At 42.9% G+C, this 23119-nt stretch overlaps 1 protein-coding gene and 1 non-coding gene across 8 annotated transcripts in view; both read left to right on the top strand.

The window, feature by feature from the left end:
• The first annotated feature begins 657 nt into the window (after window positions 1–657).
• Cdc14b (cell division cycle 14B) overlaps window positions 658–23119 on the top strand; it is a 118973-nt gene continuing 96511 nt past the window's right edge. For all 7 annotated transcript variants that reach the window (XR_007835111.1, XR_007835110.1, XM_051194125.1 and 4 more), the window contains exons 1-4: window positions 658–854; window positions 966–1034; window positions 4113–4166; window positions 4321–4426. Coding sequence is in view for 5 of the 7 variants with exons in the window: in XM_051194125.1 (XP_051050082.1) it covers window positions 663–854; window positions 966–1034; window positions 4113–4166; window positions 4321–4426 (421 nt within the window). In the remaining 2 variants the exon portion in view is untranslated. The remainder of the gene's footprint in view (window positions 855–965; window positions 1035–4112; window positions 4167–4320; window positions 4427–23119) is intronic.
• On the top strand, window positions 12436–12542 carry LOC127229436 (U6 spliceosomal RNA). Its single transcript, XR_007835130.1, has one exon. It is a non-coding gene; the product is annotated as a U6 spliceosomal RNA (small nuclear RNA).

Genomic DNA, 23119 nt, shown 5'->3' on the forward strand with positions numbered 1-23119 from the left:
TGCCTCTGCCTCCCAAGTGCTGTAATTAAGGGAGTGTGCCACCACTGCCTGGCTATTACTTTTAGAATTTTTAATGAATTGTTTTATTTTTAATCCCATCCCTTTCCTTCCCTGTCAGAAGTTACAGGCAGTTGTGCACATCTGATGTGGGTACTGGGATTCTAACTTGGCTTTCTGTATTAGAGCAGTGAGCACTCTGAACGGTGCCTACGGAGGCCAGCATAGGGCATCAGATACCCTGGAACTGGAGCTACAGTTGAGAGCTGCTATGTGGATGCTGGAAACGGAATCCTGGTTCTCTACAAGAGAAGCCACTGCTCTTAACCTCTGATCTCTCTTTCCAGCCCCTTTGTATCTGGGAAGTTTAGCAGGCAGTAGAAAATGTCCCTTAGCACTCAAACTGGGGCCACGCCTCCTAAGGGTCAGTCCTGCCCCGTGGCTCCGCCTCCTGAAGACCAACCCTTCTCTACCCTGGTGATCCCGCCTCCTCCAGTGTGGCCCCGCCCCGCCTCTCCCATGTGACCCCGCCTCCTCCCTGTGGCCCCGCCTCCTCCCGTGTGGCCCGGCTTCCGAGCCTCAGCCCCGCCCCGCCCCGCCCCGCCCCGCGTGGCCCCGCCCCGCCCCGCGGGCCCTGGCGAACCTGAGCGGTCGCCCCCTCCGCTATGGCCGCCCCGGTGACGCGGCAGGTCAGCGGCTGCGCAGGCCGGGCCCTGAGCGCGAGCGGCTCAAACCCGGAGCGCGGGCAGCCGCTGGCCGCTGACGTGGCGGAGCTGCCGGTGCTGGACGCGTCCGGGAGACGGGTGACGTTCGGCGCGCTGTTCCGGGAGCGGCGGGCCGTGGTGGTGTTCGTGAGGGTGAGCACGGGTAGGGCGGGGCGGGAAGGGGCCCCCGGCTCCCTTCGCCCGAACCTTCTGGAACCCTGCTGCCGCCTTGCTGACGCGCTCTCCTGCATTGTTGCCTTTCAGCATTTCTTGTGTTACGTCTGTAAAGAGTACGTCGAGGACCTGGCCAAAATCCCCAAGAGCGTCCTCCGAGTAAGTTTCTGAGTGAGCATCGGTGGCCGGTGCGGTGCGGTGCGGTGAGCTGCGTCCCCTCCGCCTCCGTCTGCGCCCTCCGGAGAGCGTACTAACCACCATCATTTTTATGCTACCTGTAAGCTGCCTGTGTCCAAACCCAGGTGTTGCGTAAGAATGCAGAATCAAAACAAAACGCAGGCTCAACTGCCTGATGTTTTCGGTCCTTTAATTTTATAACCCAAATAGGTGAATGTTGACATATCTTAGAAATGCGTGTTTGTATTTGCCAGTTTAAGTGGCGAGTTCCACGTCCACGTGCTTTTCTTGGGTCCCCCAGATGTGGATGGAAGATGTGAGTGGAAGACTCTGGGCATTTGTCAAACTAAGATCTATTTTCAGCACACATTTATCAATTAGGATGTATGAGGAAAACATTAACTGTTCTCCCTGGCCTTCTGTTCCTTTTGTTTACAAGTCAATATTCTGAAACATCTTTACAATGTAAAGGTATTACATTAACCTAACAATCACCTCCCTTCACCGCCCCCTCCCCCTTCAGGGTTTCTCTGTACAACAACCCTAGCTGTCCTGGATCCTGGAACTAGCTCTGTAGACCATCCTGGCCCCGAACTCAAAGAGATCCACCTCCCTAAGCCTCTGGAGTGCTGGGATCAAGGGTGTGCACCACCACCGCCTGGCCTCAACCTAACATTTTTAATTTATTGACATTTATTGATTTATTGAACATACAAATGGGTCTTACAGTGATATTTTCATACATGAATACTTGTTATTTGCTGCCATCCCTTCTTGCTCCTCTCTTCCTCCAGAGCCACAATGACCTTCTCCTTTGCTTTCTAGATACATATCTTTATATTTCTTCTCGTTCCCTCTTACCCCTGGACCTCATCCTCAGCCTCCTTTCAGCTTTCATTCTCTACATAAATGTGTGCACATAAATTTAAACCTAGATTCTGCATGTGAGAAAAAACATGCCATATTTGTCTCTTGTGGCTTATTTGACTTGGCACATTGATGTCCGTTACCACCCATTTCCTGCAGTTATCATGAACTCATTCTTTATGGCTGATTGCATTTCCATTGTGTGTGATGTTTTTGTTGGTGGCTTTTTTTGTTGTTGTTGTTGTTTATTTGGTTGTTTTTGTTTTTATTTTTTTTCAAGACAGGGTTTCTCTGTGTAGCTCCAGCTGTCCTGGAACTCTGTAGGCCAGGCTGGCCTCTGCCTCTCAAGTGCTAGGATTAAAGGCGTGTGCTACCATACCAGGCTATCAAAATGCAAAGAACTTTTAAAGTATGCATTTTTGGTTGTTTTGAAATAGATATTACATTACTAGCCACTATGTCACTGTGGACAGCAGATTTTTAAAACGATCCCTCTTCCTCATATCTAACTGAAATTATACCCTTTGAACAATTTTCTGTATGCCCTAACCCCTTTCTCCAAACCTGTGCTAACCTCTGTTTTGTTCTCTACTTCCATGAGGTAGACTGAATACATACGTATCCTAAGTGGAATTGTCTAGTATGTGTCTTTCTGTCCCTGGCTTATTTCACTTAGCATAATATCCTCCATGCTTTCACAAATGACAAAAAAAAAAAAAAAAAAAAAAAAAACCAAACAAACAAAAAGCCTCTTTTTCCACGCTTTTATTTATGCATTCGTCCACTGATAGACACTTGTGTTGAGTCCTTGTCTTAGCTGCAGTTGACATTGCTGCAGTGAACATGGAAGTGTGGGGTCTCTTTGCATGCTCATTTCATTTCCTTTTGATGCATAACCATGGTGGCATTTCTGGTTCGTGTGGTAGCACTGTCTTTAATTGTTTGAAGAGCCTGTGTACTGTTTTCCTAAAGGCTGTACTAAGTTATGCTCATCAACACCATGCCCTCACAGATATTTACCTCTTTTTGATTAGAAGCATCTCTCCCGGGGTGAAGAGATACTTCATTGCTGTTTTCATGTCCATTTCTCTAATGATTAGTGGTGATCAATATTTTTGTGTTTAGGGTGTACAGATTTGTATGCATGTGCGTGTGTGTGTGGAGGCCATAGGTCAACCACAGGTATTGTTCCTCAGGTGCTGTTACCTTGTTGTTTTTTTTTTTTTTTTTTTAATTTTATTTATTATATATACAATGACAGATCTCATTATAGATGGTTGTGAGCTACCATGTGGGTGCTGGGAATTGAACTGAGGACCTCTGGAAGAGCAGCCAGTGCTCTTAACCTCTGAGCCGTCTCTCCAGACCCCACCTTGTTTTTTATATAGCATCTCTCTCCGGTCTGGAGCTTGCTGATTTAAATGGGCTGACTGGATTGGGAGCCCAGGATCCACCTCTCTCCACCTCCCCATTGCTAGGATGACAATACATGCAGCTGCACTGCCTTTTCACATGGATTCTGGGGCTGGAACTCAAATCCTCATGCAAACATTTTACCCACTGAGCCATCTCCCCAGCCCAAGAATTTTTCATATAGCTACTGGCTATTTGTTCTGTCTTTTGAGAACTGTCTATTTAAGTCTTAGCACCCTTATTGCTGGAGATCAAATCCAGTGCATAATTTGCATAGGTTTTCTTAGTCCTGTCAGTGGGTTGGGTCTTTTCTCTGTTGTTTCCTTTGCTATATAGAATAACAACCTTTGAATGTTTATTTTTATTGCTTTGCTTTATTGATTTATATCTGTATGTGTGGAGGTCAGACAGCTTGCAGGAGTCAGTTCTCTCCTACTATGTAGGTCCCTGAGATAGAACTCAGGTCATCAGGCATGGTAGCACCTTTACTCACTGAGCCAAATCCTTGCCCAAAAATGTTATACTGAGCTTCCTCCTGTGTATTCTTCTAGTAATTTTATGTTTAATGTTTAAGTCTTGAAATTCTTACATAGAGAAAACAAATCACCTGAATTACTCAAATATCGTACCATACATTTCTTTCTACTCGTGCAATTTTGTTATTTTCTATTCTTTTACAAGCCTATAGGTAGCATTAGAAGGAAACAAAAGAATTGCTTTAGGGGAAGTTCTTAAAACATACTTTCTAATAATATGTTCTTATCTCTCTTCCTCCCAAAGGAAGCAGACATCACCCTCATAGTGATTGGACAGTCATCATACCATCATATTGAGGTAACTATTTAGCAAATTGAGGAACCACCATGTTAAATATATTTCAGACACAAAAATTGCGTTTGTTGGGCCCCTGAGTTTAGTCTTAGTTGGTGGCAGAAAGCTAGGATGTCATTACTTTTCTTTCATTTCTTCTTAATCATTTTCTTTTTAGCCTTTCTGCAAACTGACTGGATATTCTCATGAAATCTATGTTGATCCTGAGAGAGAAATTTATAAAAGATTGGGAATGAAAAGAGGTGAAGAAATTTCCTCCTCAGGTAAGATGTTTGACATACAATGCATTTCTCTCAAACACGTGTGTGTTCTCTAACTAGGGTATATGTGCATAGCAAAAGTGTGTTTGATACTTTTCCTGTTGCTGTGACAAAATAGGTATCAGAGGAGCTGGTGAGGTAGCTCAGTGGTTAAGGGCACTTGCTGATTTTGCAGAGGACCTAGGTTCAGGTCCCAACACCAATATATTGGTTCACAATAGTCTGTAACTCCAGTTCTGAGGAATCTGACACCCTCTTCTGGCATCTAAGGGCTCCTGCACACATGAACACTCACACACACATACAGACACACATACTTGCATATTACTTTTTAGATAATAATAACAATAAAAATAAATCTTAAAAAATGTTCTTGGCAAAGGGAATTTAAGGTATCAACACTGTTCAGAAGCCCAAAGGCTCTTCTGAGATTCAGGCTCTTAACTGTAAGCTCCCTGTGAAATAATTTTTTTTTAATTCTTACATATTTTATTATTTTACAGTATGCAATGGTGCAGAGTAAACACTCCCATTCTGGAAAGAAAGGAAAGCTAATAGGTGTCTCAGTTAGGGTTTCTACTGTGGTGATAAAACACCGTCACTAGACTTGTGGGGAGAAAACGGTTTATTTCATCTTACACTTCCACATCACACTACATCATTGAAGGAAGTCAAGGTGGGAACTCAAGGCAGGGACCTGGAAGCAGGAAGTAAAGCAGAAGCCTTAGGGGAACATGGTACTGGCTTGTTCCCTACGGCTTGCTCAGCCTGCTTTCTTATACAGCCTCGGATCACCTGCCCAGGGGTGGTACCGTCCACATCAGTCATTAGAAAATGCCCCATAGACTTGCCTACAGGCCAATCTTGGGCATTTTCTCAATTAAGAATCCCTCTTCCCAACTAAGTTTGTGTCAATATGTCAAAAAACTAACCAGGACAGCAAGGAAAGACCAAAATACAGCAGGACTAACACCAGATCCTGCAACCCCATGTCCCAGTTCTAGACCTCGTGGTGGAATCCTCTGTGTTCCGACAGGCTTAGTAAGCCCCACCCATCTGGTTCTGCTGTCTGCAGCACAAGCTGCCTTTCTGTTGAGCTGGCTCCACTCCTTGCCTGAGGGTTTTTTTTTTTTTTAATAATTCATTTATTTATTTGTATTAATTAAATGTGTTCATTTATTTGCCTGAGGCCTTCTTTAGCAGATGCCCTGGCATCTTTAATATTCTGGGATTCCCAGTGCAACTTAAGTTTCACCTTCACAACTCTATGCAATAGTCTGTCAAGATACTTGTAGGGAATGTGACGCTGCCACACATTGCCTGGCCCCAGTAGCCAGGGACATTGATAAAAGCTGTCATGACCTCATAATTTCAGCATTTCTCATGTCTGCAAAACATAGGCATTGCTGCCTAGTTCTGCCAGCTCAGATTGCAGTGGCTCCCTTCTGCAGTAGTGATAATGACCCGAGCCTTTGTTCAAACACTTCCTTGAGAGCCCTCAGGAGTACCGCCAGCTCGAGCTCTTCTTTCAGGTGGGTTTACATTCTCACAAGTCTGAGGCTCTAGTCTTAGGGTCCTGCCCTCAAAGCAGCTTCCCTCTGTCTGTGAAGAGCAAGGGTCCTCTTTAGTGACCCCAATGTCCTTAACGGTTACCTTCTCTGCATTGGCCTTGTCCTCTGTGTCTTTGAACTTGCTCACATCCCCTTCTTTGCTGTATCTTATCTCTGTCCTCCCCTGTCACTGCAGAGCTGACTAGGAGGAGTAGTGAACACTAACCATGCCACAGCCCGGATGTTACACTGTCATGAAATGACCTTTGCCAAACAACCTGCTAATACTTTTGAATTCGGCATCACTCATTTTTTTCAGGGCATGAGCAGAATGTAGCCAGATTCTTTGTCGGAGTGTGACACTAATGGCCTGTGGCCCTGCTCCCAGTTAAGTCCTATTCTCCTTTAAGTCTCATGAGCCAGACCTCCACAGTCTGTGTTTCTCTTAGCATTCTGGTGTTCCTGTTCAGCTGATTCTAGCAGTCTGTAGCTTCTTTAGGAACCCACTTGAAACCCATAGCAAAGGATGTGGGGGAGATGGTGAGGGAGCAAGAGCAGACACTAGAAAAGTACTCTCTACGATCCCATTTGTGAAAACAAGTTTCCACAAGTGTGGAAGACCTGAGTGTGCATTTTTGTGTTTAATGAACAGGGTTTTAGAAGATACTACAATATTCACTTAGAAGTTGGCATTTTTGCAGGAGGGAACCTTGTATATGCTAGGCAAGCTTTCTACTACCAAGTGGCACCCCAACCAACTTTCATACTTTTTGTTTTGTGAGGGCACTATACTTCCATGATTAATATAAAAATATGATGAGTTTACATTCTTTTGGGTCTTAACACCCAGCTTCCCCATAGCAGCTCAAGCAGAGAGAGAGGCTTATCTCCCAGAACTTTAATAATGCCCTGTAGCTTACTGTACACTATTGCACCAAGGAATTAGCCAAAGAGTTTGGTGTTTATTCAACTTTGTGTTGTCCACATTCACTGCTCTTATTACAATTTCAGTGTGCTTAGAGGACCTTAGCAAGCATTAGCTATATTTTTATTTATTTTGAGATTGGGTCTCCTTATGTAGTCTTAGTCTGACCTTGAACTTGTGTTCCTGCTGTGTCTGCCTCCTGAGCACAGGGAAGATGGGTTCACATCATCAAGCCCAGCAACGTCAACCTGTTTGTCTTTTTGTAGGCCAGACTTGGTTTCTGAAATATTTGATATGAGAAGTCAAGACCCCAGTCAGTCGATCTCAACAGTTATGTCCTTACTGTGACACCCACTGTTGGATGCTCTTGAGGGAAGGTGATAAAGGGCAGCCTCTGCTTTCCAGGAGTTCAGAGCAGCTCAGAGGCCTGTGATGAGGAGGATGCAGGAGGGATGCCCACAGACTTCAGGAAGTGCTGCTCACTTGACATGCAGACACCTGCCTCTAGCTGCACTGGTGTAGTTATGGATAGGCTGGGCTGGTTCACACTGCATTCGGGTTGACTCAGAGTTTGGATTTATTCTTGGGGAATCCTCAGGTGTTTTGCGGCATTATGGTAAGTGAAGGAATCACAGTGTGTGAGGAGGAACTGGATCTGGCCAAGCTGAAGCCAGTGATGGTGACAAAGGTGTACTCAGCCAAGGAGGCCTGCCTCACTGGAGAAGGGGCTGGGAGCTGTTTGTGAGGCAGATGTGCCATGATGATAATAAAGTTGTTATTATTATTAATGTGTATGAGTGTTTTGCTTGCACAGATGTCACATGGGTGCCTGGTGCCCATAGAAGCCAGAGGAGGGCACTTGTAGCTGGAGTTTCTGTCATACCTGGTCCCGAAGCTGTGTAGCCCCAAATAAACACACAGGCGCTATATTAATTATTAAACTGTTTGGCCGATGGCTTAGGCTTCTTACTGGCTATCTCTCATTTATTAACCCATTTCTATTAATCTGTGTATTGCCACGAGGCTATGGCTTATCCGTAATCCGGCATGTTACTCTTTTGGCAGCGTGCTTCTCTTGGGATCCTCTCCCCAGCACTCCCTTCCTCTGGTAGCCCCGCTTGTACTTTCTCCCTGGCTACCGGCCAATGAGTATTGTATTCATCATCCAATAAGAGAAAAATATACAGAAGGACATCCCCTATCAGGCATCAGATCCCCTAGGAATAGCAAACACTGCTCTTAACCATGATCAGTCTCTCCAGCCCCTTTCCCCCGATTGCCATGTTCTTTTGCTAGTGCTTTTATTTTATTATGATTATTATTTTGAGACAGTCTCACAATGTAGCCCTGGCTGACCCGAACTTGGTATTGTTGTGTACACCAGCTGGCCTCAAACTCACAGGTATCCTCTTGCCTGTGCCTGCCTAGTCCTGGGAATAAAAGTATATGACAACATGCCCATCTTCCTGCTGGTTTTAAAGACTGCAACCTAAAATTAACTAAAACTGATGAGCCAGCATTCAGTTTTCACCGACTGGTGTAGGATGGATCACAGGGCTCAAGTTTGGGCTTACAGTTTTCAAGTGTCTTTGGGTTTAAGTTAAAGTATATCATTATCAAACAGAAAATAATAGATTTGGGGTCAGCAAGAAGTCTCAGTGGGTAAAGAATTTGATTCCTGGAACCCACATAGTAGAAAGAACTGGTTCCCACAAGTTTTCCTCTACCTTCCAAACTCTCTTCATGGTACATACATGGATACAAACCTACACTTGTTCACTTAGTCTCTCTTTCTCTCTCACACACACAGAAAGAGAGACAGAGAAAGTAAAAAATAAATAAATATACACTTTTATTTGTTTTTGTTTTTTGAGACAGAGCTTCTCTGTGTAGCTCTGGCTGTCTTAGAACTCTGAAGACCTTGAGTTCTGGCTAGCCTCGAAATCAAGAGATCCACCTGCCTCTACCTCCTAAATGCTGGAATTAAATGAATGCACACATTTTTAATGAAGAATATTGGATTCTATAAAGTAATTTTTAGCTTTTTTTTTTTTTTGAGACAGGCTTTATCTGTGTAGCCCTAGCTATCCTGGAACTCACTCTGTAGACCAGATTGGCCTTAAACTCACAGATCTACCTGCATCTACCTCCCAAGTGCTGGGATTAAAGGTGTATGCACACACACCACCTGGCAAGATTTTGTAAGTAATTTTATAAGACTTATTTTTATTTTATGTGTTTCAGTATTTTGCCTGTATGTGCATGCAGGCAAAATACCCATACAAGTAAAATAGAATTTTAAAAAATCATTAAGCCACCAAGATTATATTTTATTCTAAATATTAAGTGGCTGTGTCATAGTTTCATTTCTGTTGCTGTGATAAACCATTCTGCCAAATGCAATGTAAGGGAGAAAGGGTTTACTTAGCTCAGAATTCTAGATGACCATCACTACAGGAAGTCAAGGCAGCGGAAACTTTCAGCAGCCGTCACATTACATCTGCAGTCAAGAGCAAAGAGCCTCGAGTTCATGCATGCTTGCTTATTCTCAGCCTCCCTTTTCTACTCTTACATAATCCGTGATTCCCTAACGAGAGAATGGCACCACCCACTGTGGGTACACTAACCCCAAACATGTCTGCAGGTCAATTTAATCTACAAGTTCTTTGCTGAGATTCCCTTCCCAGATGATTCTAGACCATGTCAAATTGATAATTAAAATTAACCATCAAGAAAAATTCATTATATCCCAAAAGGTTTTATGGGTATCCCATTTTATAGCCAGTCTTCTGTTGTGCAGATATACTACATAACATCCATATACATAAAATAAGTAGTTTTTAAAAATTAAACCACCCAGACTTGTGGTTAGCATTTATACTAAATAGGGACCCATCTTGGAAGTTAGCCTTCCACCTCTGTGATCTGACATTATCTTCAGGTGGATGTGTCACCACTGAGTCGCTGCTTGTTTGGCATGTAGATAAAGGCACCTATATATAGCTGGAGTCAAACTGGTCTGAGTCAGAAGACTGCAGTAGGAAAAGATAAGTTTGAATCTGAGTGCATTTTTCTGTACAGTCATCAAAGTTTAAAACTTAAAGTCAGGCACAAACAAGGCAAGAATAACGGGAAAATAGTTATTTTATAGATGAGCAGAGACCGAGTGTCTTGGCTCAAAGGGAGCAGGAATGTTAGTCACAGAGCAAACACATCAGTCACTGTGAAAACAGAAGTAGATGACAGCCATCAAGCAGCACTTTGAGGCCCAAACCCTGCCTGCCCTCCTGTGGCTCTGTCAGTTTCAACCCAAGCTTTCCAAGAACTTGGAGGGAGATTTTGGGAGCTTGACCCAGAAGCAGCCACTTTACTCACTGACTAGAACATTACCATGGCTAATGTGAGGGAAACTGGAAAGGACAACCTAGTCATGGGTCTGGGAAGAAGAAAGGTGTTGACCATTATTTAACAGCCTGTGCAAAATGTGTCCTCCAGAAGAACATGACTGCCCGTTAGAGATGAAGCAAGTGTATATGGGAAATTAAGATAGAAGTAGTAAAATCTGACAAGTTAATCATTGATGTTCTCAGTGGCAGGTGGTCCAGGTCCATCATCACTTCTTGCTTTAAGACAATCTCCTCAGCAGAGATATTACCACCAACACACACACACACAGCATATTTGTCCTCAGCTGGAGATATTTTTGGTTGTCAACTCAGTGACCAGTGTTTCTGGCATTTAGCAGGTGTAGAAAGCAAGGTTGTTGCCAAATATTTTGCACTGTACTATAAGAGGGCTGCCTAAGCCCGTGTCAGTGACAGCTTAAGCCATAGTTTCTAGAAAGAATAAAGGTAAATGGAAAGTTCAGTGCTGTGCTTTCCATTGAAGAGTAAGGGAAGGATGATGGGGCCCAATACAGAATGTTTCTGGGGCTGGAGAGATGATGGCTCAGCCATTAAGAGCTCACACTGCTCTTACAAAGGATCCAAGCTTGGTTGCCAATACTCATCTTGGGTGACTCACAATCACCTATAACTCCACCTCCTGGGAACTTAGTGCCCTCTCCTGGCCTCCAATAGGCATAGCATGCACATGCACAATCACACAAGAATACAGACATACTTTAAATGTTTTTGTTTGCTTCTCTTTTCGGTTTTTTGAGACAGGGTTTCTCTGTAGCTTTGGAGCCTGTCCTGGAACTAGCTCTGTAGACCAGGCTCACCTCGAACTCACAGAGATCCACCTGCCTCTGCCTCCCAAGTGCTGGGATTAAAGGCATGGGCCACCAACACTGGCCCTTTTTTTTTTTTTTTTTTTTTTAAGAATGTTTTATACAATAATTGACATCATATCTTTAAATTTTTTTAACATTTGTTTCACATACTGACCATAGTCTCCCTTCCCTCCTCTCCTCCTGTCCTCTCCCCACCTCTCTTCTTACGACCCCCTCCCAATCCACTCCTCCATGTCTCCATTCATAAAAGTCAACAAAGCATGGAACATCAAAGTTGAGGCAAACTCAGCATGGGGAATGGGTTCCCAAAAGCTACCTATGTGCCAGGAACAAGTCTTGATCCACTGCTAGTAACCCCACAAACAGACCAAGCTACACAACTGTCACACACACAGAGGGCCTTGGGGTTAACCCCCATGCAGGCTCCCTTGGTCCAGAGTTGGTGAGCTCCCATGAGCTCAGGTCAGCTGTCTCTGTGGGTTCCCCTGTCATGACCTTGACACCCCCCCCCCAATGCACGGCTGTGGGTCTATGCATCTGCTTCCATCAGTTACTGGATGAAGGCTCTCGGATGTCAATTAGGGAAGTCATCAATCTGATTACAGGAGAAGGCCGGTTCAAACACCCTCTCCACTGACATCTTATTGGAATACAAAATGATAACACCTAAAGACAATTTTTAATATTTCAGGACAGAGCCCCCACATAAAGTCCAACCTGCTCTCAGGAAGCCTTCAGAGCCTGTGGCGGGCAGTCACTGGCCCACTTTTTGATTTCCAAGGAGACCCAGCTCAGCAAGGTGGAACATTCATTCTAGGTCCAGGTGAGCATCAAGAACAGGGTATGTTTCCTTACCTGCTACAGTCTAAGCCACCCACTTTTCTTACGTGATAGACACTGAAAATGAGAGGCCTGGCTAATGAGGTGGCATGCTTTGGTAAGGAGCATCTTTCATTCTCAGAGGCTTCTGTGTGTTGGTGTCTGTGGCGATGAGTGTCCTCATCACTCAGGATGATGGCAGGGGTTTGGGACTCAGAAAGTAAGCTGTGAGATGCTGATTAATACGACCGTTACACTCTTTGCAAAGTTTGGCAGGGATTTATGAGCACTGGCTGCTCTTGCAGGGGACCTAATCCAACACCTGTGTCAGGTGACTCACAACCACTTGTAATGTTAGCTCCAGGGGATTTGACTCCCTCTTCTGGCCTCCTTGAACACCTACACTCATGTATAACCTCTACCCCCCCCCACACACACACACATACAAGTACACATAATTAAAAATAAATCTTAAAGAGGTTCAGTGCTCACTTTGGCAGCACATATTCTAAAATTGGAACAATAGAAAGAAGATTAGCATGGCCCCTGCAGAAAGGATGCATCCAAATTTGCAAAGTAACCTATATTTTTCCTTGGGCACTCAGATCTGGAAACTTCCCATGAAGGAAATGGGGGGTCCAGGTGTGCACAGTGATACCAGGCTCAACAAAGCCACCTGCGCGTCACAGAAATAGGAGTGGTCCAGAGTGAGTCCCTGTATATTTGTCAAGAAGATGTAATGAGGGTGAAGATTCACCACACAAGCTCTACACTTTGGTAACCTGTGTCCTTATTTACCACCAAAAAAAGAAAGAAAGAAAGAAAGAAAAAAAACTACATACAGAAAAACAGACAAAAAAAACTGGGTGGCCAGAATGAGTTTCAGGACAGCCAAGGCCCTACAGGCAGTTAATGAAAATATGTAATAAAGTTACAGGACTGCCAGCATATAAGTTCAATAGGCCCAGCCACATAGCTCTCCAGGTAAAAGACACTTGCTGTTCAAGCTTGGAGAGCTGAATTCCTTTTGTAAATGAAAGAATCTTTGTTTTTACTAACTAAACTAGGAGATGCACACAGTGTTGGAAAGCAAGCCAGTACCAGGGTTAGCCCATTCTGAAGTGAGAACTACCCTAAGACACAGGCTTCAACAACTGCACTATTGTGTCTGGGCCATAGATGCCTCTGGCTTCACCCTGGTCAGTGTGGGGAGCTGGCTTTCTCCACATCCAAGTTCTATAATAACAGACCAGAAAGTCACTGTGGCATGGATAGATTTTTTCTTCATTCTTCTGCCTCTTTAAAATTGTACCTGCCAGTGAATTATTACTAATATTTCTGCAAATACCAGACTGTTGAAAGGACTGCTTTTGACTGAGTTTTTTTGTTTTTGTTTGTTTGTTTGTTTGTTTCTTGTTTTTTGTTTTTTTTTCATCAGGCACACTTATACCCATCTCTCACAAATTTAGATCAAATTAAAAAAAAAAAATTGCCTGGGTGGGGCGGTGGTGGTGCACGCCTTTGATCCCAGTGCTCCGGAGGCAGAGGCAGGTGGATCTCTTGAGTTTGATGCCAGCCTGAACTATAGAGTGAATTCCAAGACAGCCAAGACTGTTACACAGAGAAACCCTATCTGGAAGGGGGAGAAAAAGCCCTTTGGGGATGGAGTTATAATTCAGTGGCAGGTGGATTGCTTCCTGGACTCAGCACTAATAAATAAATGAGCCCATTTGAATCCTATAAATTTACCCAGAATGCTACTGAACCACTGGGAAGCTTGTTTTGGTGCTTGTTTTTGAGTTCACTAGGGCAAGGCTACACCCTCAGCTTAGAACTCTGTCCTTTTCCTTTCTGCCCCTTCCTTCCTCCTCTCTCTCTCTCTCTTTCTCTCTCTCTTTCTCTCTCTCTCTCTGTCTCTCTCTCTCCCTCCCTCCCCCTCTCCCCCTCTCCCCCCTCTCCTCCTTTCTCCCATCTCCTGTCTCCGAGATGGGGTCTCCCTATGTATTTCTGTCAACTCACTATGTAGACCAGGCTGACCTCAAACTCTCAGAGATTCACCTGTCTCTGCCTTTTTAAAATAGATTTTGTTTTGAGACAAGTTCTCACTGCGCAGTCCTAGTTGACCTAGATCTGGCTTTGCAAAGCAGGCTGGCCTCAGACCCACAGATCTGCCTGTCTTCGCCTCCTGGGTACTGGGATTAATAGATCATTTTGCATTTCTTTTCTTTATTTAGTATGTGTATGTGTGAGCATGCATGCATAGGGAGCAGGACACATGTGCCTTGGTACATGTTAAAGTCAGAGGACAACTTGAAGAGTCTGTTCTCTCCTTCTATGATGTGAGTCCTGGGGATCAAACTCAGGTTGTCAGGCTTGGTGCCTTTACCCTGAGCTATCTCACTGGCCCATATTTTTCTTTATGGCGTTGGGTATTTCACCTAGGGCGTGTGCACTGTGCAGGTGCTCCTATCACTGAGCTACACCCCGGTCTTCTGGAGCCATATTCTTGAATAACTAATTTGCATCCTCAGATGTAGAAGGGGTTTTTTGTAACGAGTACTGTTTTTCTGCCTGCCGCCTCTGGTCTTGTCATGCTGCCGCACCAGCCCCAAATAACACACAGAAACTCTGTATTTGATTTAATGTTGTTGGCCCTGTTACTTGTTTCTTATCGGCTAGCTCTGCCTTAATTATTAACCCATTTCTGCTGATCTATGTATTTCTCTTACCGGGGAGCTGGCGGCATACTGCTTTCTTTAGACTCTCCATCTTGACTCCTTACTACTTTCTATTTCCTCCTTGTCTCCTAGTCCCTCCTATCTTCCTTTTCTATTGGCCAACAGTGCTTTATTATTAACCAGTATGAGAAACATACAGAATGACCTCTCCCATCAGTTTTTACCCCATCCCTCATCTCATGTCACTGAGTCATGTGGCCATTGTCTTAGTTAGGGTTTCTATTGCCGTAGAGATACAACCACAGCAACTTTTTCTTTTTTTTCTTTTTTTTTTTTCTTTTTTCTTTCTTTCTGAAACAGGGTTTTCTTTGTAACAGCCCTGGCTATCCTGGAACTCATTCTGTCGACCAAGCTGGCCTCAAAACTCACAGAGATCCTCCTGCCTCTGCCTCTCGAGTGCTGGGATTAAAAGTGTGCACCTCTACTGCCTGGCTCACCATGGCAACTCTTAAATAGGAAAACATTTAATTGGGACTGGCTTACAGTTCAGAGGTTTAGTCCATTATTGTCACGGCAGGAAGCATGTTGGCATCAGGCAGACATGGTGCTGGAGAGACAGCTGAGAGTCCTATATCTGGTTTGGCAGCCAGCAAGAAGAGAGAGAGCAACTGGCTAACTTGAGCTTCTGAAACCTCAAAGCCCACCCCTGTCGATATAGTTCTTCCAGTAATACCACACCTACTCCAACAAGGCCTAATGCTTTCAAATAATGCCAATCCCTATAAACCACAACATAGCCATATCTTCAGGGGATGAAGAATTAAACCTTTTACTATAGGTATACCAAAAACATGTACTTTGATCTAATGTTTCAAGTTAAATTCTGGTTTTGGCTATATGGTGACATACACCTTTAATCCCAGCACTTTGGAGGCAGAGGCAGGAGGATCTCTGTGAGTTCAAGGCCAGCCTGGTCTACATAGTGAGTTCCAGGTCAGCCAGTGCTACCTGGAACTCAAAACAAACAAAAATTCTGGTTTTGAATTCAAGATGGAACTAACAGGACTAAGACAACTAATTATAACTTAATTGAGTGAATAGGATTGTGGGTGTTTAAATGTACTGTAGCTAGTTAGCTTACTGCCTTGTCTTCCAGCCTCTTAGGTTAATTATAAAACATCCTACGAAATCAATGTTTTTCCTTTTTTTTTTTTTTTTTTTTTTTTTTTACTTTGGCAGTCCTGGGGATGACCCAGATCCTCAGGAGTACTGCACCCCCTAGCCCCAGGAGTGAATTTTTTGAAGCAAATGATTTACAGTACATGTGCTTAGGAAATAGATGTAATTTCCCAGCTGATACCTATGTTAGTCCCAGATTCTGCCTGTCTGATTGGATGTTTTATTTAATTATACTTGATGGAACTGAATAGAAGGGTATAATTTAGGATGCTGTCCCCTCGGAGCTCATAATGTATTAAGTAACACTCTTATTCAACCATTGCCTTGTCATGGTTAATTGCCATGATGCAGAATTATGGCGGCATCACATAGGGAATATAATGGACTCCAGGTAATTAATTTTTCCCTTCGTACTAATTAGGAGTTGAAATGCGTACTTGACCCTCATAAGCAGTAAATCTAAAGACTAGTGCATCATTTGCCCTCAGCATCTTTGTCCTTGCTCTCTTCTAGGTAACAACATCCACTTTGTGCACCGAGACAGGAATAGGTTGGATCACAAACCCATAAACTCTGTTTTACAGCTTGTGGGAGTTCAGCCTGTGAATTTCATGAGCAGACCTACAGTTATCCATGTGTGACTTCACGTGGGATCTTCCATTTGTGTGAATGGGCCCTTGAAATGTGAACCAAAAGGCCAGGCATCATGGCTTCATGAGGTTATAGAAGCACAAAGCTCATGTGCCTATAGAACTATATGCTGAAAGACATCAGTTGTCAGAAATGGAATAGGCATTTTCAATTTTATGGCCTCTATAATTAATTATCCATTCAATATAAGGTCTTTGGCAACTAAAATATAAGAAGGGGGCTGGAAAGATCACTCAGTGGTTAAGAGCACTTGCTTCTCTTTTAGGAGACTCAGGTTTGGTTCCCAATACCCACATGGTGGCTCACAATTATCTATAACTCCAATTGCAAGGGATCCAACATCTTCTGGCCTTTGGGCACCAGATTCACATATGGTGAACATGCATAAATGTAGCAAGCACTCTCATACACATAAAATAAGAATAAAATCTAAAACTACATATACATGTTCATGTACATATATGTCTGTATATATATGAAAGGAAGTGAAGAATGGGCCAGGTATGATGGCATGTAGTCCTAACTCTGAGAAATGAGTACAAGAGTCCAGCTGAGTTATATGGGGAAGAGCCTTCCTCAGAAAAATAGTTAATGGAAGGGGTAAATGCACAAAGGGAAAGGAAAGCAACTCAAGACAGTTTTATTTAGTAGGGGGGAAAAAACCAGATTTTCAAATTCTGTAAATAGTATAACCACATGTATGCTTTAATTTTTTTGTGTTCTTAGAGAAAAGATGGTAAATAAACATAGTACAACACTGCCAGTAGGCATGTGTGTGTGTGGTGAGGGTATAGGTATTTTTGCTTGCTTCCCAAGTTCTGTATTTCCTGTGTTTTTTATAAGTTCAGCTGACTTGGGGGACGGGTAGGAAGTATTTAGACACGGAAAGGCAAATGCCCTGCCCACATAAATCTCCATGGGGGTGCAGGTGAGAAGTCATTGGTTGATGAAAACAAGACCTCTGAGATAGCAGAGGGCCTGGTCAGCACCCACCAACCACCTATTGCACTAAGGTTGTTTGGGTAGAATTAAGTGGGTTGAGGGAAATACTTGATTTGATTTGGTTTAGGGGATGTTCTTGGGGATCAAATCCAAAGTTTTCATGCATGGGAACACATTCTCTTATCACTGAGCTACATCCTCAATTCTGACCATATTTTAAATATCTAGAACAGGGACATCTACAATGTGCAGCTCTAGATTTTTATCTCTAGCAGTGCATACACATAAATACATACATACATACACACACACAGACGCACGTGCACACACACACAGATCTATATAGAATATAGAATGCTTTCTAAAAGGCAATGTTAAGACTGTTTTAAACTTTGCAATGTAATACTTGGGCATACTAGCCTATGCCTGTAATCTCAGCACAAGCAGAGGCACTGAGAGCAATGTTGCAGTCTAGCCTGGGGTACATACTGAGTTCCTCGGCAGTCCAAAAATAACAAAAAGCGCTGGGCATCGGTGGCTCACTCCTTTAATCCCAGTACTTAATAGGCAGAGGCAGGCGGATCTCTGTGAGTTCAAGGCCAGCCTGGTCTACAGAGAGAGTTCCAGGACAACCTCCAAAGCAATACAGAGAAACCCTGTCTCAAAAAACAAAACCAAAAAATGACAAAAGCAAATGTGCAGCCAGATGTGATGGTTCAAAGGGAGGAGGCAGGAAGATCTCCAAGTTCTAGGACAGACTGGTCTCAAAAACAAAACAGTCAAAAAAAAAAAAAAAAAAGCAATAATAATGTGCCTTGGGGTTTCGGGAGCAGTCTTTGCAGGGCTACAATTGGAGCCAGCCCCAAGTCTGTACCTGAGTTGGGAAGTGTGGATGAGGGAAGGCTAGCTATAGATGATAAAGGAAAGACAGAGACACAGAACAAAGGTCAGGAGGGCAGATCAGTCAATACTGAAATGCCACGAGTTTATTTTTCACCAAAAAGGGGAACACAGTATCATGTATATGGAACAAACAGACTTTTCTTCCTCACTTATTCTAAGGGTTCAGTAACTACACCTTAGCTCCAACTTCTCGTTCACTAGCCTTGAGGTCAGGAGTAACCACACCTCAGATTCAGGTTTGTTGTTATTTAGACTAAGACAGCCAAACATCCTTCCGTAGCCACACCTTTGACCTTTAGGTCTTGTGACTTGCTGAGGACACTTTTGATCTCTTTGTCCTTGTGCCAAGATGGAGTACAGCCATCTTTATGGGCACCCACACTAGGTTGTACATTCCTAGATACCTGGTTGCCTCCCCCCCCCCCCATCTGTCTTATTTAGAAAACTATTGTCATATTTTACTTTTTAAGGATCTTGGTTTTGGCCAGACAATGGTGGCTTACACCTACTCAGGAGGCAAAGGCAGGCAGATCTTTTCAAGTTCGAGGTCAGCCTGGTCTAAGAGTAAGTTCTTGGATAGCCGGGCTACACAAGCCCTATCTTGAAAAAACAAAGAAGGCAGGGAAGAATCTTAGTTTTTTTTTTTTTTTTTTTTTTTTTTTTTTGTTTTTTGTTTTGTTTTTGTTTGATGTCTTTTTTAGTTTTTGTTTTGGTTCTTTGAGATAAGATTTTTCTGTGTGACCCTAGCTGTCCTGGGCCAGCTAGCTTAGAACTCAGAGATTCACCTGCCTTTGCCTCACAAGTGCTAAGAATCTTAGTTTTGTCTTAGAAACTATCACAAAATCAAAACATTGGTAATCCTTAGCAACTGTAATACTACTATGACCTTATACTTTTATATAAAGCATATTGTCACAAAACTATTTTAATGTATTTTCACATGAGCATATATGGACATTTATGTTTTTAAATCAATAAAAATGAGATTTTTCAGAATTTAAAATTAAAATTATTTTGCTATTTTGTTTGGGAAATTTGTTCTGTTTATTTGTGGTACACTGACTTAGAATTGTCTAGCCCATGGAGAGATGGCTCACATGTAAAGAGCACATCCTCCTCGTATAGAGGCCCTGGGTTTGTTTTCCTACATCAAATCAGGCTCCTCACAAATGGCTCTAACTCCAGTTCCCAGGGATATGGGCTCAGAAGCAGCTGCATGCACCCGGTGTATATGTACTCTGATACACACACATACATACATACATACAAACTGTAAGGAATAAATCCTAAAACATCTAACCTCTATAACCTAGACTGGCCTCGAACTCACAGAGATCCACTTGCCTCTGCCTCCTGAGTGCTGGGATTAAAGGCATGCATTACCACAGCCCAGCAATATTCCATATTTTTTTATAGAATTCTGTACTTTTAAAAAGGCATTTAAGCCAGGTGGTGATGGTGCATGCCTTTAATCCCGGCACTCAGGAGGCAGAGGCAAGTGGATCTCTGTGATTTTGAGGTCAGCCTGATGTATAGACTGAGTGCCAGGACAGGTTCCAAAGCCTGTCTCAAAACAAAACAAAAACAAAATCAAAAGCAAACAAACATTTAATTGGCTTATAGTTTCAGAGGCTCAGAGGCATCATGGCAGGAAGCAAGCATAGTGGCGCATAGGTGTTTTGAGATCATTACACCTTGATCTGTTGGAAGTGAGAGGGAGAAGTGGGGGGAACTGAGTCTGGGCTTATGCACTTTTGAAACCTCAGAGCCCATCCGTAGTGATACATTTTTACCAACAAGGCCATACTTCCTAACCCTTCTAATCCTTTCAAACAGCTCCATGGCTAATATGTGAGTCTGTGGAGGACCAGTCTTATTTAAACCACCACAGGTAGCATGCACCTATGGTCCCACTTACTTGGAAGACAAATCACTCACTGGAGCCCAGGACCAGCCTGGGCATTTGTGTGTGTGTGTGTGTGTGTTATAAAATTATCTGTAATGTACACTAAACTATATAAACATACACCCAGGTCCATTATAATATAATTTATTATATATAGATTACATATAGAATTGAAATACTGAAACTCTGTAAAACCATAGAAATTATAGATAAAACAGTAATAATATTGGGCTGGGGAAATGGAGCTCAGTACTTGCCTTGCATGTTCAAGGCCCCTGGGTTCATACACAGCACCACCAAAAAGACAAAAATGCATTTTGTGGTGCTCTGTATTCACCAGATGGTCCACTCTTTGCATGTTGTGTGGAATTACTATTATAACCATCGTCCATTATTATGGACACATTTCTCAGAGAACATGTTTTAAGATTTATGTATTTGTTATGTATACAGTGTTCTGTCTGTGTGTATGTCTATACAGCAGAAGAGGGAACCAGATCTCATTACAGATGGGTGGGAGTCACCACATGGTTGCTGGGAATTGTACTCAGGACCTCTGGAAGAGAAGCCAGTGCTTTTTTTTTTTTTTTTTTTTACAAAAAATTCCAGAATGGTCACAAACAACCTAAAAGCAGGCTGGTGGCTGGTGGCAATCTGTGAAGCCACAGATAAAACCTGGGAAGCAGGAATTCATTTCCAGATTATGAGAAAGCTGTTCTCTGGCCAGTTCAAACAACAGAGTTAAACTACCACTCTTGCATGAAACCCTCTGAAGACTTACACACAGGGCATAAGCCCCATGGGCTGTACCCTTCTCAGAACAGTCCGATCTCTCCATGGGCCATGACCCCATGAAGGAATTCACTGGGAACTGTAATAACCATCTGTAGTAGCCCCACTGTGCGGTGCCGATCTATAGGAGCCCGACTTTGTGGGGTTACAATCCATATTAACCCGTGTTCACGCCCGAGAGGGCGAGTGTGGATTGAGAAACAGCAGGTAAAGATACCAAGGAAAAGACAGAGACACAGAATAGAATCAGGGAGGTAATCCAGTGAATGCTGAATGCCCCAAGTTTATTCTTCAACATTCTTTTACACCACAACCAAAAAGGGGAAACATGGCAAAAGACTTCATCATGATACAAAGAAACAGACTTTCTTCCTTAATTCTCCAAACACTTGGTAACCACACCTTAGACTAAATCTGGCCTTGAGGGTTATCTTATAACAAGTCTCTTGTTATTTAGATAAGACATCAATGACCAAACATCCTACAATAGTCACACTTTAGACCTTTAAATCTTATGACTTTGACCTTGGAAGAACAAGGATAGTTTTGAACTCTCTGACCTTAATCCAAGATGAAAGGAAGTCATTTTTATGGGCCCTGACAGGGAGCCTTCTGCAATGAACTATTGTGGAAACATAAACCTTGATGACATGACTACAGATTTTGAAAAGCATGACTTAAAGCAAGGAACAGTCAAGTAAACTGTAGTTCCAGCTACTCAGGAAGCTGAGGGAAGACCTATTGAATTCGCAGGTTGCACAAAGCCCTGGCAACAGCAGCCCTCAATAAAGGAAATCAAAACAAATCAGGCTGGCCTGCAGCTCAGTGACACTATTTATCTAGTATGTGTGAGACCCTAGGTTCTATCCTTAGTAGCAGGGAAGAAAATCATGCTCAGATTTTGTTTTAGGGGATGGGTATGTAGTTCCACGCTAGAACACTTGCCTAGCATGTACAAGCTCCCTGAGTTCCATCCCTAGAGGCAAAATCTTAATAAAAAAAAAAATCCCAATATGACATGGGATAGACTAGTATTCTGCAATCATTTGTTTAAGATACCTTCTACCATGCAGCTGAGGTAGACTCTGACCATGTCGGTGGAGAAATTTTCTAAGGATGTGTTATAGTCTACTTCAAAATTAATAGTTATTTTAAGCAGAATGTTCTAGGGCTGAGTTGTGACTTGGTGGTAGAGTGCTTGCGTAGGAGCACAGGCAGATGAAAATATGGATGGATGGATGGATGATGAATAGATGGATGATAGATGAATGGTCATTTAAGACATTCATTTGACATGCATACATTTTGTAAAGAAAATGGTTTTCAACTTAGGTTAAATAAATTGTTTTAGCTAGGCAAGATCACAAAGTGTAAGAGGAAAAGGTGCTTGTTGCCAAGCCTGAAAATTTGTGTTCAGTCCTTAGAACTGACCTGGTAGAAAGGAGGAATCAATTCCTGAATGCCGTTCTCTAACTACAACTGTGATGTTTATAAACACATATGTACACATGTGCACAACACCACTTCGTATGTATTTTTTAAAATCACAAAAAGAGGTTCTTAGAAAAACATCAGTGATATTTTGACTGTAGACACATTTAGACAAAACAAAAACAGACTAAATAATAAAAACATAATCAAAATTATTCTTTTATTTTATTTTGTTCTTAGCTAAGAGTTACTCAATATTAAGAGTACACACTGAGCCAGGCAGTGGTGGTACACAATCTTTAATCCCAGCACTTGGGAGGCAGACAGGCCAGCCTGGTCTACAGAGCTAGTTCTAGGACAGCCAAAGCTACACAAAGAAACCCTGTCTCAAAAAGCCAAAACCAAATTTAAAAAACCCTCACTGATCTTCAGTAGACCCAAATACTGTTCCCAAACCTCACGTCAGGCAGCTCACAACCACAGCTCCAGGGGATCCAACACTCTCTTCAAGACATACAGACAGACTCACATAATTAAATAAAGTCCCAATAATCAGCCAGGCATGATGGTGCACACCTATTATCCCAGTACTGTATACATCTCCAGAGTCTGCCTCACTCAAAAGCCAGACAGGCTGGAAGCTGCCAACTGCAACACTGACACAGCTATAAACTAGAGATGCCCCA

This window comes from Phodopus roborovskii, unplaced genomic scaffold (genome assembly GCF_943737965.1).
Source record: "Phodopus roborovskii unplaced genomic scaffold, PHOROB, whole genome shotgun sequence".
NCBI lineage: Eukaryota > Metazoa > Chordata > Mammalia > Rodentia > Cricetidae > Phodopus > Phodopus roborovskii.